The 20,745-nt window shown below is 45.6% G+C and overlaps 1 protein-coding gene across 2 annotated transcripts in view; it reads left to right on the forward strand.

Annotated features, from left to right (window-relative positions):
* The window catches only part of SUFU (SUFU negative regulator of hedgehog signaling), an 87,868-nt gene that overhangs the window by 60,096 nt on the left and 7,027 nt on the right, over positions 1–20,745 (forward strand). For both annotated transcript variants that reach the window (XM_058028848.1, XM_058028849.1), the window contains exons 9-11: positions 3,413–3,547; positions 5,024–5,162; positions 18,158–18,226. In XM_058028848.1, coding sequence (XP_057884831.1) covers positions 3,413–3,547; positions 5,024–5,162; positions 18,158–18,226 — 343 coding nt within the window. The remainder of the gene's footprint in view (positions 1–3,412; positions 3,548–5,023; positions 5,163–18,157; positions 18,227–20,745) is intronic.

Below are 20,745 nucleotides of genomic sequence, written 5' to 3' on the forward strand. Positions count from 1 at the left end.
CAGGAGACATCAAACCCAACTACAAACAGCTTTAAAGAAACAAAAAGAATGTAATCATCTAAAGAATTAATCTGACAACTGCCCACGTTTACACCTCCCACAAGCTCCCAATCAGAGGGAAATGCGCTTTAATCTCCTCCAACTCCCCTCCAGTTTCCCAAAACACTAGATGTGCAGTCTTTAAACTGGGGCATTTCCGGCATGCTGCTTCCATTTAAATCTGCTGCCTTTCCTAATGCAGCAGCCCTGGCTTTTGCAGAGTTGTTTTTTCTGGACACTGAGAAACATGAATTTTTTTGTGGGGGTTGGACAAAGTATTAAATCTGGAATAGACAAAGTTTGCAACATTTTTTATGATAGTCAGCTAGATCTTAGTCATAACAAGTAAAACTCCACTGACTCTTGCTGCTGATTTATTTGGTGATGGGGTGGAGGAAGCAAAGACTTACGGGTAACTGACAGTCGTAAAACCAGGGATGTTAGTGTTAGAAAGCAAACTTTTTCTACATTTTTTTCTGAGTCTGAAAACTACAAGCTGTGGATGTCAATGTGTGTTAGGATATGAGCTTTTTATTAATAACAACCTAGAGGTCCTGCTGACCCTTCATTTGGGTGATCACCCTTTGGAAGGGTCAGCACAAGGATTTCCAATCCCAAAGAGAGAATTTTACTGGGTCTTTCTTAGTCCCCATGTCATGCAACATTTTTCCAAGCCTGAAAATGATGGCACTGTGACTTCCTAATATGTTATGTGCATTCCACTACATGCAATTCTTGTTTAGAAAGGTCTACCTTAGACTGAAGGTTATTTGGTTTCTGCTATTGGAGTTTCACCCTTCATTTTAAATACCTGAAATTGTGTGAGCTCCTCTGAAGGGAAGCAAGAGACACAGAGTATGAGTATTTTGGAAAGGATTAATCCTTTCATGTCATTCACAGAATTAACTACCATTTTGCTTCACCTTTTTGACAGAAGGGCTGGTTACTTATTAATGTGAAGTCATAATTATTGATAGCCGTAAAGTCATGACAGTTCCATTTGATAGTTATACATTAGTCAACATCTTCTCTTGAGCATGTAATGACAAACAGCATTTGCTGGTTTTAATAAGACTCAGAAAGCTTTGCCCCTTGCCTCCAGAATTATTGTCGTCATTCCTATTATTGCATTAACAACCGGAGGCTGTTCCCCCTCCGGACTGCAGCCCCATTGTGCTCGCAGCTGTACTGGCTAGCATGGTGGAAACCTAAAAACCCACCTTCAGATCAGTGGGATTTGGAGCCCAGGGTTGTGGGGAGCTGTCCTGCAGCTCTCTGTCCTGCTGAAGCACAAATCTCACACCGTGGATTGCCTGTGAGGCTGTTCTGGGATGTCCCCATGCCTGGCACACTTAGTCCAGGTGAGCAGGGCACAGTCTCTCGTCTGTAGCAGTAACATTGCTGTAAAACTCCTGATCCACTCCACAGTGCCTAAACTCTGGAACTGCATTTGGGAGTGCAAGTTTATGGCTTGTCTGAAAATCATGCGTTGCTAATGGCTGACCCTTTTGGTAGGGGCTGATAAATGAATGATTGGAAGCTGGAGACCACAGGCTGACTTTCCCACAGCTCACTGTGTATATAAGATCTGATAAGGAAGTTGAGACAAAGCTTAGCTTAAGGTCAACTGATCATTAATCAACTGTAACTGCACTTCTCAGGTAATCAGCCTGAAAAATGCTGGCCTGCTCCACTCTTTGAAGACCCCACCTAGAAAGAGCTATAAAATGTTTGCTGAAGTAGATTAAACACAACTTTAAGTGCCACACGTAGACTACAAAGCATGTTGTGTCTTTGCTTCAGGGTTAACCCACTAAACTGACACTCTGCTGACTGTCAGTCCATCAGCCCACCCTGTGCATAAGCTGTAGCCTGATGTACCATGTCCCTGCTGGATTCATTACTACTTTTGTGTGTTGCTAAAGAAGAAAATAGGGCATGTTTTACAGTTTTTATCTTGCAGAGAGCTGAGCTGCTCTGTTATCTTTTTTTCTGCATGTCTCTGACCTGGCCATGCAGTTTATTTCAGGTTGGACCATGAGATATCAGAGTTTAGCTGTTTCAGAGTGGGCACTCAGCAGCATGGGTGAAGGGCTCACATGGGACTGGGTGACCTGGCAGAAGCAACAGGCTGATCTGCACTGAAATTCACACTGAACTGCACTGCTATGTGTGTGGCTGGTGGGAGTAATTTTGGGACAGCTCTCAAAGGTAAAATCAAGTAAAGGTGTCATCTAGGTCAGCTCATGACGGTGGAGCTGATTCTTTACAATCATTTCCAGATGTACACTAAAGACAGTTCAGCTTGGATGGAGGAAGGATCCAGGCTTGTTTTAACAATGCTCCCAAATGGAGCCACAGCTTGATAGCCTTGTTTGGCTTTTGGTTCTTGTGGCACAATGGAGGTACATTGCAATGTGGAATCTCAGTGCCCTCCTGCTTTCCCTGTCCCTCTCCTCTGGCGATTCTGTACTGTAGAAACTATCTTAACAAAGTCTTACCTCTGTTAAATTCTTGTGGAATGCCAGGTGACAAGAATATAAATCACTTCTCATCAGTCCATGTCATCCATTAAAGTCATAACCCATCCTGTCCTTTATTCTTTGTTCCAGACTGTCAAGTAAGGGATCATGCTGGTGCTCTTTGAACATATAAAGTGTTTATGATCAAGTATTTTGAGATAGATCGTTTTATTATCTAGAGGATTTGGTCTGGCAAAGTTCCTAATCATGTAACAACATAACCATGTTGTAGCTTCAGAATATGCTGGTCTTGCAGAAATGAAGGAATAAGAAAGCAGAGTTACTATTGTCCTAAAGCAGCCTGACTTACAAGGCAGAAGAATCTATGAATCTCCTACTTGTCACATGGAGAGTTTTTCTTCTGGCTGTTGCATTTGGTGCTGGATGAACCAGGAGATTCTCAAAGCCTTTTGGTTGAACTGTGCAAAAAAAAAGGCACAAAGGACTGGTCAAGTCTTTCCTGCAGGCCACTGCCTGAAAAATCCTGAAGATAAAGCAAAAGCAGGAGGAAGGACACACGTAGTAATTCTTTCAAACAATTTTGTAGTGTTTGGAGTTTTGGAGACTTTAGTTTTTCTGCAGTTCTTTCCAGAAAATTAATTTATTTTTTTTATACTGGGAAGAGATGCACCATGTATATGCATCAGTTCAGATCCTAGGTTCAAACCAGGATGAGGAGCTGCATGCTGGGACTGGTAGTCTGAGTGAGGCTCTGTCTCTGCAGGAGTGGTGAAAACTCAGATGTGTCTTTGTCTTCATGACAGTTTTTTCCCCAAATCCTTCCATATTTGCCATCAAAATATCACACAGTACTGGAATCCTGAATCTGTGCATTTTGTCTGTTCTCTCAGAAGCCGTAAGGACAGTTTGGAAAGCGAGAGCTCAGCAGCCATCATTCCTCACGAGCTGATCCGCACGAGGCAGCTGGAGAGCGTGCACCTGAAATTCAACCAGGAGTCCGGAGCGCTCATCCCGCTCTGTCTAAGGTGAGTGAGCAGAGCCATCCTCCTCCACAGCCTGTGCTGACACGCTGCTTTTGCCTTGTGGCATTGTTTCACCATACAGATATGCATGCAATGGGTCTGTAAAGGCCAGAGCTTAGATATTTTGCCAAAACACATTAAAAACAGATGATTCTTTGCATGATTCTATGCTCATCATGTTAAGATTGTTTCTCATTCTTTTTACATCCTCCAGTGTCTTTTGAGTGCCGAAGCAGGACAGGGTTAATATAGGGGCTTTTGTATTAGTCTAATGCTAGCAACCCTGTGATAAAGAAGGGATGTCTTAACATATTCTGTCAAAGAAATCCTTAAGTTATTCATTCTGACTTATGGACTCAGATAAGTGGTTGTGCAAAACCTGTTTGCAATCAGTTTATGCATACAAGTGTGGATTTTAGACAAATTATGTCACATGACTGAAGGAGCAACACATTGTGTGCATACTCTACACATTTTCTTTTGAAGGTTCAGTCTGTGCATATCACTGGCTTCTAGTTTTCCATAATTTCAGCCAGCATTATTTTTAAAATCCCTGTGCAAATGTTCTAGTATCTTAAGATAAAAATGAACTGTCGTGTCAAGACAAATGATTGTAGGTGATTGAGTTACTTTAGCTTAATGAGTTACATGTTAGTAGTATCAGAGTTATCAGCAGCAGGTGCACACTTGCCTGGGCCTGTTGAGAAACCAATGGGAAAGTTAATGCAAACATATTTTATTTTACATCACAAATGTGTGAACAGTCTGTCCTGATCAGTTAGCTCATCTCACCAGCAGTAACTCACCAAGCAACTGTGACTCTGGTAGGCACTAAATATATTACCTGAAGCTCTCCCTCTTGCATGTTAGAAGGCATGCATGGATGTCATAGATGCTCTGAGCTGAAATACAGAGCCATGATTTTCCCTTGAATGAAAATGCATTCATTTGCATGCAAGGGAAGTAATACTGTAGATGGTCATGTAAATGGTCAAAACACACTGTGTGTGTGTTTTCTAGGCATTTGCTTAAGTAATACAGGTGACATTTGTCAAACACCAGTACAATTGATTACTAGGTGTTGTCACAGAAATGAGCCTTCTTAGAAATGTGTCTTCACATTCCCACACAATGTGGAGTCTGAATTCTCTTCTGTAGTTTCCATCTTGCTGGAAAACTGTCAGTCCCCTGCCTTTACATACATCAGCAGCTCATCATGGGGATAGGCATGAAGTGGCTTTAATTGATTCTAGGTCTGTAACAAGGTCCTAAGATTAAGGGGGAAGATGAGGGGTAGCTCCCTGCCTCAGAAGGAGGCTCATCACCTGCTTTTTGGAGTAAATCATTCTTATATTCCTGAAAAATATATATTTGCTGCCTTCAAAATAGTTTCCCATGCTGATGGCAGAAACAATAGTGAAGTTGTGTTGAATGCTGTGCGTGCCCTCTCAACTCATGCACATGTGTTTAATTCCCCAGGGGAAGGCTCTTACATGGACGGCACTTTACATATAAAAGTATTACAGGAGATACAGCAATCACATTTGTATCAACGGGAGTAGAAGGAGCCTTTGCTACAGAGGAGCACCCCTATGCAGCCCATGGACCTTGGTTACAAGTGAGAAAACCTGTCTCCTGATTTTCCCCTTTCCTCCTTTACTGTGACCTAAAAATTATCTTGCTAAGGGCTTATGTTTTTTAAAAGAGTAACAAACCTGTATTTTCTACTGCAACATCTCTCATAGCTCTTGCACAATATTTTCAGTAATTATGACCTCAAAAAATAATGGTGAAATGCTGCTATTTATATTGGTGGAACTCAAAAAGATAAGTGACTGGAAAATTCAGACATCATCTGTGAATACAGTAGTATCCATTTCCTGAAGTCGGTGAACACTTTACAGACTGTATTTATTCTTGATTTTTTCCAGAAAGGAATTTGGGGAGGCAGAGAGGAATGACCTAAACAAGAATGGAGCCAGGGCAGAAGAGCTGGAAAGCTGTGGGACTGTGATCCTGCAGAGCCAAGATCTCAGTTTGATCATCCCTAACAGGAGAGCAGCACAGAGAGCAATGCCTTTCAGTTTTAGCTCTTTTCTATTGATTTTTTGATAAAAGCTTGTGGTTGCTTGAAGCACCCACACATTTTTGCACCCACATGTTCTTGGTGTCACAGATTTTCCCTGGAAAATCCCCATCTGCTTGAAGTCGAGGGTCAGCCCTAGAGCAGTGATGCACTAATGATCTGACAGTGTAGCGCTGTTCTACCCTTGAATTTCTTTATGGTTATAAGCATATTGTGGGAAAAAAATCTTGAGGGAATGTGTTAATGCAGAAAAGCCCATTTCTGAGGGACTATGTGTGCAGTATGTCTCTGCCTTCACTGCAACTGTGGCATTCCTGCCTCCCCTTCTGTTTTGAAGACAGGGGGTTGTTTCAGCATTGCAGTGTTGCAGTTAGCCTTCCAATGATTTGTTTTCAAGGCATTCTGTAGTCTGCATTTGTAGGTCTGGAGGACATCATACCTTGGAATCTGTATGACTTGTAAAGGAGCTGATCTCGGCCAGACCCATCTCGTGCAGGGATTTTCAAAGAGCCTGCTTTGATTGTTCTGACTGGAAAGTGCAATGCTCCTATAATGATTAACAGCAAAGAGTCAGGTTTAAGGGTGGGTCATTTGCTGTTGGTTCCTGTGCTTGCCAACATATGATACACAGGATCTTGTGACTGTGTTAACTCCAAACATGGGTGTTTGTTTGCATTTGCATCACATCTTGAAATATATTGATGTGTAGAGTAGTCAGGTAACCTCTAAACAGTAAAGAATGGCAATAATTATGTCACCATACAGACATGTTAACCCTTATGAACCTGCCTGTTTTCATGCCTCTTATTTTGGTGCTGAAAAATGTGTAAGATTTTTGGAGTAGGTGAGATGAAAAGGTGAAGAATTGCTGGCTCAGAGGGTAGGGAGGAGAAGCAAGTTCCCTCACTTGTCTCCTACACAAGGCCATTGGATCTTCTTGTCTGACATAAGCAGCTCTGCTGCTGGCCCCTGCCCTGTCCTGTGTTGAGTACAAAGGAGGACAGGCTGAAGGGGGAGGAAGGGAGGCTGAAAGCAGCCTGGGACAAGAGGAGTAGCACCCGGTTGTGAGATGTGGGAGTGTCTGAGACTCTTGGCTTAGTATGCAAGGGAAGACTTGATCCGTGCTCAGCCGTTCCTTGTGATGTTGGGACCAGGGGAGGGGGAGGTTTATGTGGCTTTGCTTCAGAAGTAAAAGAAGTTGTGGTGCATAAAATTTCCAAGGAGGCGAGATGTGTTTGGTTTAGTCCATTGCAGCCTGGGCTGGCTGAGTTGGCAAGCCCTGCTAAGCTTTCACAGCAAGGCCCAGAGAAGATTTTTCTCCTCCCTTGCTTGGGACCCCAGGCACAGCAAGGAGCTCCAAGGAGAATTGGTGGCTGAAAGCACATTACTGCAATGCAGGGGCATGTTGCAAAGACAAGTAAATGGAGGAACTGTGGAGGAGACATGGCAAGCTTTTCCTCCTGTGGACTTTTTCCCTATCTTAGGGTAGAAATAAGAGCCTTAAAAATCCCAGCCTCAACTCTGCAGCAGCCAGAGACTTACTTTTCTTGAGTCTAAGCTTTGGTGCAGTGAGAGCCCAAACCTGCAGACTAAACACAGCACCTCCTGTTTACATCTTGTGGGATGGAGTGGAGCATGTCCAAGGTGGGACAGGCTGGGAAGCTGCTGTCTATCAGCCCCCGCTGCCCAGGCTGAGCAATGAGCTGAGAGTCACTGGGCTCTGGTGGAGGGTTAGCAAATGACAGGAGTTTGGCAGGTCCCAGCACCATTCCAACCAGACAGGTGTCCATATCACCACCACAGCTGGTACTCAGCGGGAACCATTTTAGCAGTCTCAGCAGAAAAAGTAAGGAGTCATTAGACCAGAGAGATTGTATGCCCCATTTCTATCAACAGTCTTTCCAGGTCACGTTTGAGGCATGTTAGTAGGGGAAGCCTGTCCTGCTGCTGCCCATGCTCTGGGGATGATTAGATTATTTCATTCTCCAGAGCTGTCAAATTGGCACCTTTCCCAAGTACTTGGAATTTTTTTTCATTTAAGTAACATTTAATTAGTTCTAAGAAGCTAAATTCTATTAAAGGTCTAAGCATGTTAGGCTGGTTTATTTCTGAACTCCTTCCACTATGTCATGTATTGTTGAGTAGGGAAATTGCTTTAACTCAGAAATGTACAAACATATTCAAGAAGTCCTCCTTGTTAACACTAGACTCCTGTTTATATGCTAGTTACTGTGGCAGAGTCTCTGATGTGTAACACTTGAATTAACATTACAGATGATCAAAGGCTTCCGCGGTTCTTTCTTCCACTCCCCCTTCCTCCAGTGCTGTGACTGCGGAGCCCCCACATTGCCTCCTAAGCACCTCTCCTCTGCTTTCCAAGGGGTAGGTGTTCCAGATGCACAGGGAAAGGCTGTGCAGGAGGTGTCTGGCCCATGCTGGAGGGTTAAGGATGCTGATCATGCAGACAGACTCCAACATAAACTGCCTCACGGTGACATTCAGATTTGTGGTGGAGCGTCCTTGGTCCAACATCTGAGCTGTGCCAAGTGTGCAATTCATCACAGATTGACCTTGTTTGTCTCTAAAACATTCCCAAAGCAAGGTGAGGTTGTGCGTGTGTTCTCTCTCCCTCCCTTACTTTTGTTCCGACAGATGATAGAGACGCTCTGTTGAAATGTGTTACTGATCAAGCCCGTCCCAATAAAGTTGCCTGAGCCTTTAATACATATTAATATTATCCTGGGGTAGTTTGTGTCAAAGCCTGTCAGCATGCATCATCCTTTGGGAATTACCATCATTAAGTCTCCAGTGATGGGAGTCAGGACATGCTTCTGCAAAGCTCCTCTGCTTTTATGTGGAGCTCTCTGCCTGTCTAGCACAAAGCAGGCTGTTCTCCCCTCCTGCCTTGCTCACCTGGACTGCTTACTCTCCCCAGAGGGGAGAAGGAGGTTTGTTTAACTCTACCTTTAGATAATTTCTGCTCCTGCTGCTTTAGGCAGTCATTGTTCTAGGCAGGAAGATGACATTCAAGCCTTTGATCATATGCAACGTGCATGTTACGCATCAGATACTACTGCAGACTCTGACATACAAGCCAATACAGTGCAGTAAAAACAAACCTATAGTTAAAGAGTCCTCATTAACTGTAAAATCTAGCACACAGAATGTAAGAAATATCTCTGCACTTCAGCCTTGCCCCTGTTACACATGTGCATTTCAATGCAATATCTAATTGAAGAATCATACACATTTTTAACAGAGTGTGCTTGCCTCATTCACTGCACAGAGATGCAGTATGTTTGGGGGATGGATCAGGAGCATGGAGTAAAGTAGACTCTTTCCTATAGGATTCCCACTTTATTTGTTAAAATTGGAAAGTGTGTAATGAATGAGGCAGGTAATTGCAAAAAATCACAGTAGTCTTATAGTGAAGCCTGTTAAACGTTGCCCTGGAGAACTGGGTCCTGTTCCTGCCTCTACTATTCTTATTCCAGAGTCTTAAGCTAAAATATTCTCACCTGGCAAGTGACTTTGTGTTCCTCATTTTCTGGATGCCCAGCTCAAACCTGAAGTCTGATCTGTGTTCCCAGCAACAAGAGGAGGTCAGGAGGAATTCCCTTGTGCATACCTTTGTGCTACACAGGACTAAGTGGACTGGAAAACAAGAATCTGCAAGTCTTGATATGGGCACTCACAAGAGGTAGACATTCAGATTCAACTTTTTCTTCACTTATTTTCCTATGTCTGTTCAGAAGAACATTCTTCCATTCATCCTGTGAAGAATGCAATGAATTCAGTGCTTGCCAGGCATTCTGCACAGATGAACAGCAGAAACAATTTCAGGAAGAGATTAAAATTTATTCTTGCAGGGCAGGAGAGAGATAGGATTTCTTTGGGGCAGGGATTCAGCCTGGGAGCTGTGGTCAAAGACCCATGTTCAGTTTCCTGCTCTTGCAGATTTTCTCTGTGACTTTTAAGTCTCTACTTCCTTGAGCCTCCATCCCCCATCTGCTGTACTGAAGACAGCACTTCCCTGCCTTGCAGAAATGTGAGGCCAAGCACGTCAGAGGCTGAGAGTGGTGGGCAGTAAGATTAGGTACTTCCAGTGTTATCCATGCTGGCAGTAGTTGGATGGAGCATACTAAATGAAGGGGAAGAGAGTAGGAGAGAATGGGGAAGCAAGTTGAATGATAATGAAAAGAAATGATGACTAATGCTGCATTCAGGGAGCAGAACCATCCTGAGGACTGAGCAGGGCAGAGGTCTTGCTGGAGAAAAACTGCAGGTGATCCTGTGATTACAGATTTGTTTCATGAGGCAGACGTGCTGGTGCCAAATTAGCATGGCATCATTTCTGTGCAGCACTTTCCGAAGTTTTGTACACCCAATGTCACTCATCTCTGAGTGCAGAGGGTATTTTTTCCAGGTAATTTACTTGGGTTTGGGACTAATCCTGTTAGGCAGGTGGAGGCTATGGATCATTGGCACTTGGCACCCCCTGATTCTCAGCCCAATGTGAGTGTCTCTGTGTGAGCTGAAGAGCTCACAGCAGTGGTGAGGTGTTATCCTCTGGCACCAGACACTGCTGGGGGGCCCTCTTTGCTCACCTCCCTTGCCCGTAGGTCCCCAATGTCCATCTGACAGCATATGGATGTTAGGGCTGTGGAAATGGGGTTCTCCAGGCTCCTTGCCCTTTGTTGTCCCCAGCTTTGGCAACTGATCTGCCCTTCATCCTGTTTTTCTGTGTCTTTGTCTTCCCCTCATCCTGGCCCGTCTCTGCTTTCCTTTCCTCCCCTTCATTCAAGATGGAAAATTCCTTCTCCTCCTCCTCCACATGGTCTGATTTCCAGCAGAAACACTGAGAGTGCTGGAGACTTTCCCTGCCATTAGTCCTGATGTGCCTGGTGACATAGCAATCCCTTGCCTCTCAGAGAAATGATTAGAGGAAAAATCACTCCTTAGCTACCTCTGCCCTATTTTGGGACAGAGCTGCCTTGGGCTGGGATGTGCTCAATGAAGGAGGACTCTTCATTTCTCATGAAAGCTATGGGCAAACAGTACTTTCAGAGACTTCTGACTTAGCAAAGCATTTTCATGATCAGGAGAAAGACTTTCCCTTGTCCTCCAGAACACTCATTTGCTAATCTTCATCACCCCCTTCATAAGGGGTGTTCTCGTGCCAACAAAATTATCATATGAATTTGCTAGTACTGTCAAAATACACTTTTTCCAAAATACCTCTCTTGATTCCTTTTTCCCTAAAAACCTTTAGAAAAAAAATCAAAAAACAAGGCATCCAGCATGGAAAAATAAGTTGTGGCTTAGGACAGCAAGGTCAAACCTTTCATAGAAAATGTTAAATGTGCCTGTAGGCAGGATAGGTACATGGAAGCCGTGGGAAGCATCCAGCATGCAGGAGCTATCAACATGTGCTATCTATGCTGGCAGTCACAGCAGAGAGGGGATTACTGTGAGCAGGGTCATGGGGGACGATCCATTCTTTTGGTTTGGCAACCTAAGTGAAAAATCTGGGAAAGAAGATCAGACTGAGCCCAATCTTTAAATATTTTCAGTTTTTCTTGCTGAAACAAAAGCCTTAAAGAGACCAAAAGCTGAAATAAAATCCTTTTATGTTGAATGAAACCAGAAATAAGAAATAAGAAAGTTTTCTTCAATAAAAACAGGAAAAAAAATCTGGTTTTGCAGAACAGGGCTGGAGGTGTTAGGAGTTTGCCTTCTCTAATCAATATTTAAGGGATATAATGCTTGCATTAGGATATGAGAAACTCATACTTTATTTCTTTTTTAAATTTGAACCCCTTTTTCTACTTCTTTGCTTTATGGCACCACAGCTATAGGGTATTTTGGTTCTTCCTCAGCTCTTCCAATTGGAGTTGTTCCACATCATATAAAACACTGAATTAGTCACAGAGACAGAGTGCACAAGAGAATGACTTTGTTCCGGTAGAGTCAGGACATTCCCCTGGAAATGAGCACATCTGGTTCTTCTCTCTGCTCAACCACATGTTAAATCATTTATGCACATTGGCATAATGGCAGCAACAGAGGTTCAAAGCAACATTTGAAAGAGCTACTCTGATGCTGAAGATGCTCACTTGTAAGTGGTAGCTATGGGTCATGTCCTCTCACGAAGACATAGCCTTGATTTTTGGTCTCCCCACACTTGAATAGATGTGTTATTCCTAGCATGGGGAGTTTAGGAACACCCACAAGCTGGTTTGAGTTGTGTACAACTACGGCCTGCTCTTCACCAAAGCAGTTTTATGTGTCTGCTCATGAAATTATTTTTCAGAATGTTTTGAATGGCTTCCCCCAAATTCTTGAGCAGGTCCTGGAAATGTAAGCTAGCAGTTTTTCAGTAAGTTTATCATGTACTCCAAACACTCCCCAAAATCTTATTGCATTATCCCTTTGTGTTTTTCTCCCTCACAGCTGAATGAGACATTTCATCTGGGGTAGAAATGCACCGTTAGAACATGATAATCTTCCCAATGTCAACTCTCCTGCAGCATGTTCTCTAGTACTTGGTCCAGGCTAGTTTTGGATGAGTCAGGTTCTTTCATCCTTCTTAATCTGACTGGCTGTCTATCCTGCCACCTAATACCCCTCCCTTACCATTCAAAGGAGACTTTGATTTTGGCTACTTTGTGTAGGTTGTCTTCCACCCACTTAGTGCATTCCTTGAAATATCTGTTCTTCCTTTGCTTTTTCTCTCTGAAAGAATTGGATTTGCCTGTTGTCTTGGCTTCCCTGACAGCCCTTTCCCCAACTGAGCCAAATTTTATGTATTGAATCAAAGAAGCCTTGTCTGCCTGATAGATCTCATCAGTCTGGGCTTTAAGGAGTTCAGGTCCTCGGGATCAACCTTGTGACCAAGAATGTCATGAAAAGATCCCACAAGGTCAAAATCTTTCAGTGTCCTATATTTCCTCTTCTGGGATTGTAACATCATGGTGTGAAGCAATAGGGTCCCTGAGGCATCTGTGAGTGGATGTTTCTCTTTTACAAGGGGGGTTGTGAATCTCCTGCAAGAGCAGCAGTGGAATTTCCCATCAGAGGTGTTTGTTGCAATACTGGTACCTTTGAGGCTGTAGTGAGAGCTGTGATGGATTCAGGCAGCAAGGTGGCCTTTTCAGACAGTGTCAGGGCTGGCCTGATGTAGAACAAGGTGACAAGACCTCTGCTCTGAACCTCTTGCAGCTTGAGCAAAGTAGTGCAAGGAAGCCAGGTCAAGGAGAGAGCAGAGAGGTGGGCTAGGGGCTGCCTGTGGCACAACACAATCCTCCCATCAGGGGATTTTATTGGTGGAAGTTTTTCTGGGAAAGGCTGACACAGTTTAACTTAACTTTTTGCTATGCTGACAACAAGAATTAAGCTGAAACATTTTCAGGGCAAAGGACTCATAAAAGTTGCTGGATATTTGCAGATGTAACAGATGATTTGGCTTAGGATACAACTGTTCCACCTGTTCTAGGATAGCACCAATGGATGAACAGTTTCTTACAAGGGTTGGTGTGGTTTACATAAGGGTTTATTGCAATGTGTCCTCACCTTCTCTAGCTGGACATACAGGCTAGCTCTGTACTAAGTCCAGAACTAATAAAACATGGTTTCCTTTCTTTGACAAACCTGCTAGAAAAGCAACTTGCAGTGTTTAATGCAAACAGAGCACTAGGGCAAAGTGTGTGATTGTTTGGTTTTTTCCTAGGTAGGCAAGAAAATTGAGTGTTATCAGTGAAAGCCTCTGCTTCAATGTAGCTGGGCCATTTATTTGCTTGTGTCTTGCCCTGGGCAAAGCATGTTTCCTTAAGTTGGACAGAGGTGCAGCTTGATTCCTATCTCAGCCTCTGAGAGTCTTCCTTGATCAGAGTCTCGCCAGCTGTGCCAGGCATTCAGCGTTGGTGTGACCTCTGTCCCCAGGAGCCTTTCCTGAGCTGAGAATGTCAATCCCTCATGGCAGCGTTGAACCCTGTAGTGAGAGATGGGGAGTTAACTGTGGGGTGGTACCTGTAAGCTGACTATAAATTCTTTAATGTTTTACTAAGCACCAGGTGCTTTCAAAGTCAGCCAAACTCATCTGGAGCCCCATGATCTTGTGTGCACTTTTAGATTTCATCCGTTTTCATATGTCTGCAGCTGAGTACTTGTATCAAGTCGTGATACAGATTTCTCTGCCAGATGTGAGTATAAAAGCTTCAGCACAGAAAGCTTCAACACAAACTCCTTCAGGTGACCCATAGGTGAGCCCTGTGAATAAGAAGTAGATTTCAGCAACCTCAGGTGAGACTTGCCACGAGAGGGAGACAGCATGTGTTCCCTCAGCACATCCACCTGAATGAGACAGCCTAGCCTGGTGTTCTGAACATGTGTGGACACTTGCAGCTGTTAGTGAAGTGCTGAGAACCCAAACTTTGTACTTCAGTTGTGTGGTAGGTACCTGTGATAGAAAACAGGGACTTATCTTCTGGCTGTTGTCATCTTCCAAGCATCTGTAGCATGACTCAGTGCCACAAAACACAGAGCAAATGGAATCCAGATCTGCTGGCAGTGGTTTAGCACATGTCCAGGCCTCTCTAGGTCAGGTCTGGGAGATCCTGGTGCGAGCAGGACTGTGCAGCACCCAAGGAGTTGTTTCAAGTACCCACAGCTGGCTGGCAGGGCCATTCACTGTTCATACTGCAAACAGCCATTGCTCAGGCGGAGCTGCACCCTGTGACCAGCCTTGGCAGGCTGGGTGTTTGCACAGGGCTGTGAAAACACAGTGCTGTGAGACTGGGCTGCTGCAGCACCCAGGACACCTGCTCAGGACTGCTCCTTTGCTTCCTCAGCACCAGCTGAGAGATTTCATGGGAGAAGAGGCTCGTTCAGTGCACATGGGATGGCTTCGTTTGCCCTCCAGATTGTGTCGGCTTTTCCCATGGCTGCAGCACAACAGTGGGGCTCTGTTTTCCTTTGGGAAGGGAATAAGCTGCTTCATCATTGTGATCTCTGTGTAGTGTCCTGTTGATAAGATCAGTCAACAGCATCAGAGGAAAACTCAGATTCAGTTCTGAAGTATAAAGTGAGTGAGGCCTATTTGTTTAATTTGAGCTTCTAAGGTTTAAATCCCAGAGGAAATTAAATTAGGTGCCTAGAGCAATGGCAGTCTGTCATGTTTATTTGCTGGGAATGTCACCTTTAATATCATGCACATACAACGTGTGTGTGTGTGTTAATGTAATGGGGTATCATACTGTGCAGGAGCAGGCATGCTACAAGAACTGGAAATGTGAAATATTGTGAGTGAGGGGTGCTGAGATAGGATTGGATTTATTCTCAGCCTTGTCCATAAGACTCACTCACCAGCATAAAGGTGGTTTAGCTAATTGCAGGTGGGAATGGCAGCCTGATCTATATATGAGCACAGGTATTAGTGCTCTTGGGCCATTTTGATTGGGCTACTTCTAACAGGAGAAATCTTGTCTAGACGTGAATCCAGCATGACAATATTTCTTGCTTCCAAGCCCTCTTAAGCAGTTGGTGTCCTGCTGGCACATGCCTTGCCCCTACATGCTCAGGAGAACCTCAAGAGTGCCAGTTTCCTGTGTTGTGGGACATGGCTGTTTGTACATTTGGTTACACCTGCACTTTGGAGTGTCCCTTCTTCTCCAGGAAGGAAGGCAGGTCTCCCCAGCAGTGTGGGGTAGTAGCATTTGGGGTGGGTTTTTTTCTGACTTGGACTGTTAAGACAGGCTCTGAGACACACACTGTGTGTGTGAATGTCACTGCAGCAGTTTGTCACTGCAACCTGTGACACCTGCTGACCTCCAAAGTTAACTGTCCCTGCAGGGCTTGCAGAAGGTGCTGATCTTTCCTCACGTGCTGCACAGAGCAGGCTGCCATTGCTTTGAGCCCCCAAATGCAGCTGAGCTGAGCTGTGGTCTCCTGTCTCGCTCCACTTGTCAGACCTTTCAGAGAGCCAGTTCAGCTCAGTGCCTCAGTGGAATTTGTGCTTCTATTTCAGCTGGATTACCAAAATTCATGAGAGAGGGCAGTGAGCTGAGCTGACAGGCTCAGCCATCTTCAGGCATTGTACCCCAGTTTCGATGCTAGGCACACTGCTCCATGTAGGTTTGTCCTTAGCCAAGACCTGACCTGTACCCTCTTTCATTCTCTCCACCCTTTGCTGTTTACCCCTGCATACCCCTGCATCTTATCTTCCTGCAGCCTCAGAGCAGCTGGCTGCCTTGCACATGTGGCTCCCATTTCTCTCCTGCCTGTGGCACCTTGGGAGTGCCCAGGGGTCTTCCTGCTGTGCTTGACTTCCAGTCTCCCTGCCAAAGCTGCAGCTCCTCATTCCTGCTCTCTCACCCATCCCAACCTCTGGCATTTTTGCTCATCCGTGGATGGCTGAATATTCATTTCCTCCTGGCCTGATTGCTGTGAATACCAATTCCTCCTCCTTTTTCCGGCTGTTCTGTAGATTTTGATGTCTGCCAAATTGTTTTCATTCCCTCACCCCACTGCAGACTGCACCTCCGCAGCAAGCGATCCTCTCGGAGCACAGCCCCAGCTCCCCACCCAGCCCTTCCTCCTGAGCTGAGTGATCAGGTTGCCCTCCTGCCTCCAACAGGGACAGACTTCTCCCTCCTCCTCCTGCAAACAGCCAGCAAATGAGTGTCTCCATTTCAATGGCAGAAGAGTTGCAGGCCCCTGCAAGGAGACTGCAGCAGTTTGCGGTGGCACTGCATGTTTCACTGCAATGTTCCTCAGCTTGCCAGTCTGCAGATTGGTGCCAGGTTGCAGAGTCCTGTCCAAAGCAGCAAGCTGCTGGCTCCAAGCTGAAGCAGAGCTTTTCAGGCTCAAGGTATGATCAGAAAGGCCTTGTAAAGGTGCCTGCATTCATGCTGAGCAGCTTGGTCATAAACCCTGGCCTGGAGCCTGCTGCAGGTTGAAGCTAAGTGAAGAGGGGAATGTAGTGGAGAGGGGAGGTTGTGGTTCCATCATCCCCCAGGAAATCTGTGTGTAGTGGCAGCAGTGTGGCAATGTGGAGGGGAGAGGACTGCAGACACCTTGGATTTAGATTTAGTGGTTTTTGGATCTCTTATCTTGCCCAAAAAAAGAAGAAAGGGAGACGAGAGTATTCAATTTCTCTTTCTGTCCAATAGTCCTGCTTATGTGTTGCCAAAATGGAGCCCAGAGGCTTCCACTTGCCCATGGCATCCTGGCAGTCACTCACTCTCCACTGTCCCTAAGCAGCCAGTGGTCACAGGAGGTGGCCTTCCTGCAGGGCAGTGGGACAGCCTGGCTGCCCCTCTTCCACATGTGAAGTGGAGAGCAGTGCAACTGGCTACTTAGCTTCACCACTGTTTGGTGCTAGAACAGTTCCTCTTCTGGAGCACAGGGCTCGTGGCTGGGAAGAACAGGGAGAGGAAGGGTGAGAAAGGGGGCATGGGAATGGTGGGCTCTTCTGGGTGGAAAATAATGCCAGAGAGGAGGAAAGGGTGGATCAGAGGAAGGAAAGGAGGAGCAGAGGGAAAGAAACAAATCTGTAGGCTAAAATGGAAATAATAATCCACTGGATGCTGCTGCAACCTAACTCCCAGGAATGCTGCTCCAAGGCCCCCTCACTGCGTGGGGATGTTTGCCTGGTCCTGCACGGCCGTCTCTGCTCCTGTGCCAAGCCAGCTGTCCTGCCTGGAGCTCTGGCCTTTGCGGCTCTTGTGAAGAGGGCAGGATGTGTTTGCTTTTGCCTATCACATATTTTTTTAAAGAGGGTGGGAGTTCCTCTGCTTGAATTTCCAGGGCTGATTTCCCCCATGATGTTTCTGGTTTCTGTGATTTGGGGGACTCCATGGAGCTGGGGTCGTGGTCCTCATCCAGGACTTTTGACTTGACAGCAGCTGTTTTCTTGGACTGCTTCATGCTTGCCAGCCTGCTTTGAGATGAGCCAAAAGCTTTTCCAGCACAGGCATGCAGGATGGGCATGTGCCATCACAATATGGGGGTACCTTGCATGGGCACCTCTGGGAACACTTCCCATACCCAGCATCTGGTTCATGTGAACAATGTGCTGCACTGGGGTCAGGCCCTTCCCCATGCCCAGAGCACCAGCTCTGTATGGATCTCTGTCTCTTCCTATGCTGCTATTTCCTGATTAAACTGTGAGCTTGACTTCAATGGATCAGATGAAAGTGGCTGTCTCCCACTGTCTCTCCAACAGTTGTTATCTTGACCCTTTTTCCTCCTTCCCCACTCTTTCTGTCTAAAGCCAAGCCTCTAATTTTAGACCAAGGGAGATAATTGAGGGTCAAAAAAGATTGCTGTGTAATTTCAACATTTTTTTCAGTGGTTGGGGTGGAAGACAAAGTTAGGAGCTCCTTGCCCTCAAACCTTTGTATTGCGGTAAAGAAGGACATATGGGAAGGAGTGAGTTGGTACAGTCTGCTCCATGCAGAATTCATGCTGTTCCTGCAATTAGCTAAAACTAAGAGTGTAAAGCATAATATACTGTATTTCCTTTGCAGATCCTATTGACTGAAGAGTTCGTAGAGAGAATGCTGGAAGATTTAGAAGATCTGAATTCTCCAGAGGAAGTAAGGCTGCATCATTCCTGTATCTTCCATGTACTGTCCCAGAGAGCTCAGCCCATCCTGCAGCTTGTCTTTGATCCTCCCCTCAGCCTGCAGGCTGCAGCCCTGCCCCATCCATAGACTTGAGGCCATGCTAAGCCTTCACTGTTAACTTCTGCTGTGAACTACTGAGGCACTGAGAGAAGGGATTGCAAGAAATACAAGACAGGGATAGGTATTAAGGGAGACTCTGTGTTTTGATTTCCATCAGCATCTCTTCCAGCAGAGTATCTGAGCACCCCAAATGAAAGCAGTGCAGCCCCTGGGCCAGGTGGCAGGGTTTCCTCCATGCCATGCATAGATATAGTCCTCACCAGCAGCTCCTAGCACATCACTTTACCTTCCCTGCTTTCAGAAAGGCTGGAAGTGGTGGTAGCACATATACTTTTGAACAATCTGTTGTATGGGCCTCCTTTAGTGGGTTTGGTAAGCAGGCAGGGCTGTTTCACATCTGCTGCTTGGCCTTCACCTGCTGGCCCTGCACGGTGTGTGAAGGACCATCACCAGTCTGGAAGCATTACAGCAACAGCCAGGGGGGCTTTATAAAGCTGGTACTAAACTTCCCACTGCCATGTGATCTCTTCCTGGGGAACATTTAACACCCTGTCTCCCATGCATGCCATATAAATATTCTGCTTGACTTCAAAGATCAGTGGCAGAAATGACATGTAATATTTTTAATCCCATTTTTTACAGCTCCCTGCAGACTCTAAAGAAACTTTCCTTGGCTTGTAAAACAGCCCTCCCATCCCTTGCTCTGCTCCCCTCCCCCCAGGAAAATCTCAGGGCTCTAATTGTTTAATCCAGAGTTGACTTAATGCCAGGGTGTTCCTCACTGTGTGAGTGAGGGGAGCATGCTGCTGGCTGTGTAGTGACTTTCAGGCCAGCTTTTATCCAGTTAAACCTAATCCAAAGCTCATTTTTGCTAGTGACATGGAAGCCCAGGAGCACTTTGGTTTGAAGGTCCTTTAGTGAAGGCTTTGGACAGCTCATGTTCCTTCACTGTCCATTGAGACAAAGAGCATGGCAGCTCCTGGCACAGCAACAGGGTGTTTGGTTCCCACTCACTGTGACTTTGCTGAATTGAAAAGTGAAAAACAAACAAATGCAAAGGATGACTTCTCCAAGAGGATTGCTTTGGAACCACTGCTGTTTATAAAAAGGAAAATACTTGAGATGAAATGTGATCTTTCAGCATCCAGATTCCTCCAAGGATTTGTAACTTGCAGGATCCGGGTCGGGCCAACTGAAAGCATTCCTCAGCAGGCCTGACTGTTGCTGATGATGTTCATGTGGTAGAATGAAGCACTGTGAGGAGTCTTTCCTTTGCCACATAAAGAACCACCTGTGCTAAGTGAAATTAAGTGTAATCATCTGTCTGAGTACCTTTACATGTTTTTCACATGTCCTAGACAGCAACTCAGAATTCCCTGGGCTGTGCAGGGCCAGTAGAGTACATGGTGCAAGCTATACACAGGGCTTGAGTTTATAGAAAAACATAAATAGGACTTGAGCTGTTTGTTTCCTGGAGGATAACAAACAGGAGTTTGTGGTAGCCTCTATCCTGAAGAATCCTCCTGCTGTGCCCCCAGATCATGGATCAGACCATGAACAACCAACATATTAAGGTCAATGGATACTAACTGCAGGTTACCCTCATGGGCAGCTGCAAATGGAGCAAGGTCAGGAGCAGATTCATGTTAGAGACACCCTTGCTGTGGAGCAGGCAGCTGGAGGGGATCTCCTTTAGCAGGAGCCTCACACTGAGCCTGTGTTGGTGCCCATCAGAAACAGGGTGCTTATGGAAAGAAAGACAAGTAATTGGATAAAGACTGATGATTTCCAGTCACTGTCCCCTTGTACCAGCTCTCTTATCCAAACAGCCCTGGGAAGCCTATGGTACTGCTGCTCTGGGTCCTAGGAGAGGACCACTGTATTCATAACCATCCTGAATTAGCCACTTCCAGGGCAGATTGTCACTGGTGGTGTTGGGTCCCCACAAGATTCCTGCCTGGGAGTCCCATCAGGGTGTCAGGGAGTATCACAGGGCAAGGCAGTGCAACACACTGGATGCAGTACAGTTTTGAAAACAAAATGAGCCTGCAAACAGGCTTCCAGAGCTATCCCCCCACCATGGGAGAGCTGTGTTTTGGGTCCTTAGGTTGGCCACTGAGATTGCATGAAAAGCCTATGCAGAACTGGTTGCCATTCAGCTGTGGATGAGGCAGATTTGTGGCCTAAGAGATTCCACCCCACACCTTCACCCCCACCCCACAGCTGTGTTTGAGAGACCTGTGTGAATGCTTGGGCACGGGTCACGTGGTTGTGAGAAGGGTTGGTGGTAAGGCTCCTTGCAGCTCTGTCCCTGAATTGGTTGTGTTTGGGTTCATGTTGGGGTGACTTTCTAGCCCGAGCAGGGACATCAGGATGGGACCAGTGGACTTGCCTTGTTTGGGAAACATTGGCCACAGACAGTGCTGTGT

Source organism: Melospiza georgiana, chromosome 8, assembly GCF_028018845.1.
Source record: "Melospiza georgiana isolate bMelGeo1 chromosome 8, bMelGeo1.pri, whole genome shotgun sequence".
Classification (NCBI taxonomy): Eukaryota; Metazoa; Chordata; class Aves; order Passeriformes; family Passerellidae; genus Melospiza; species Melospiza georgiana.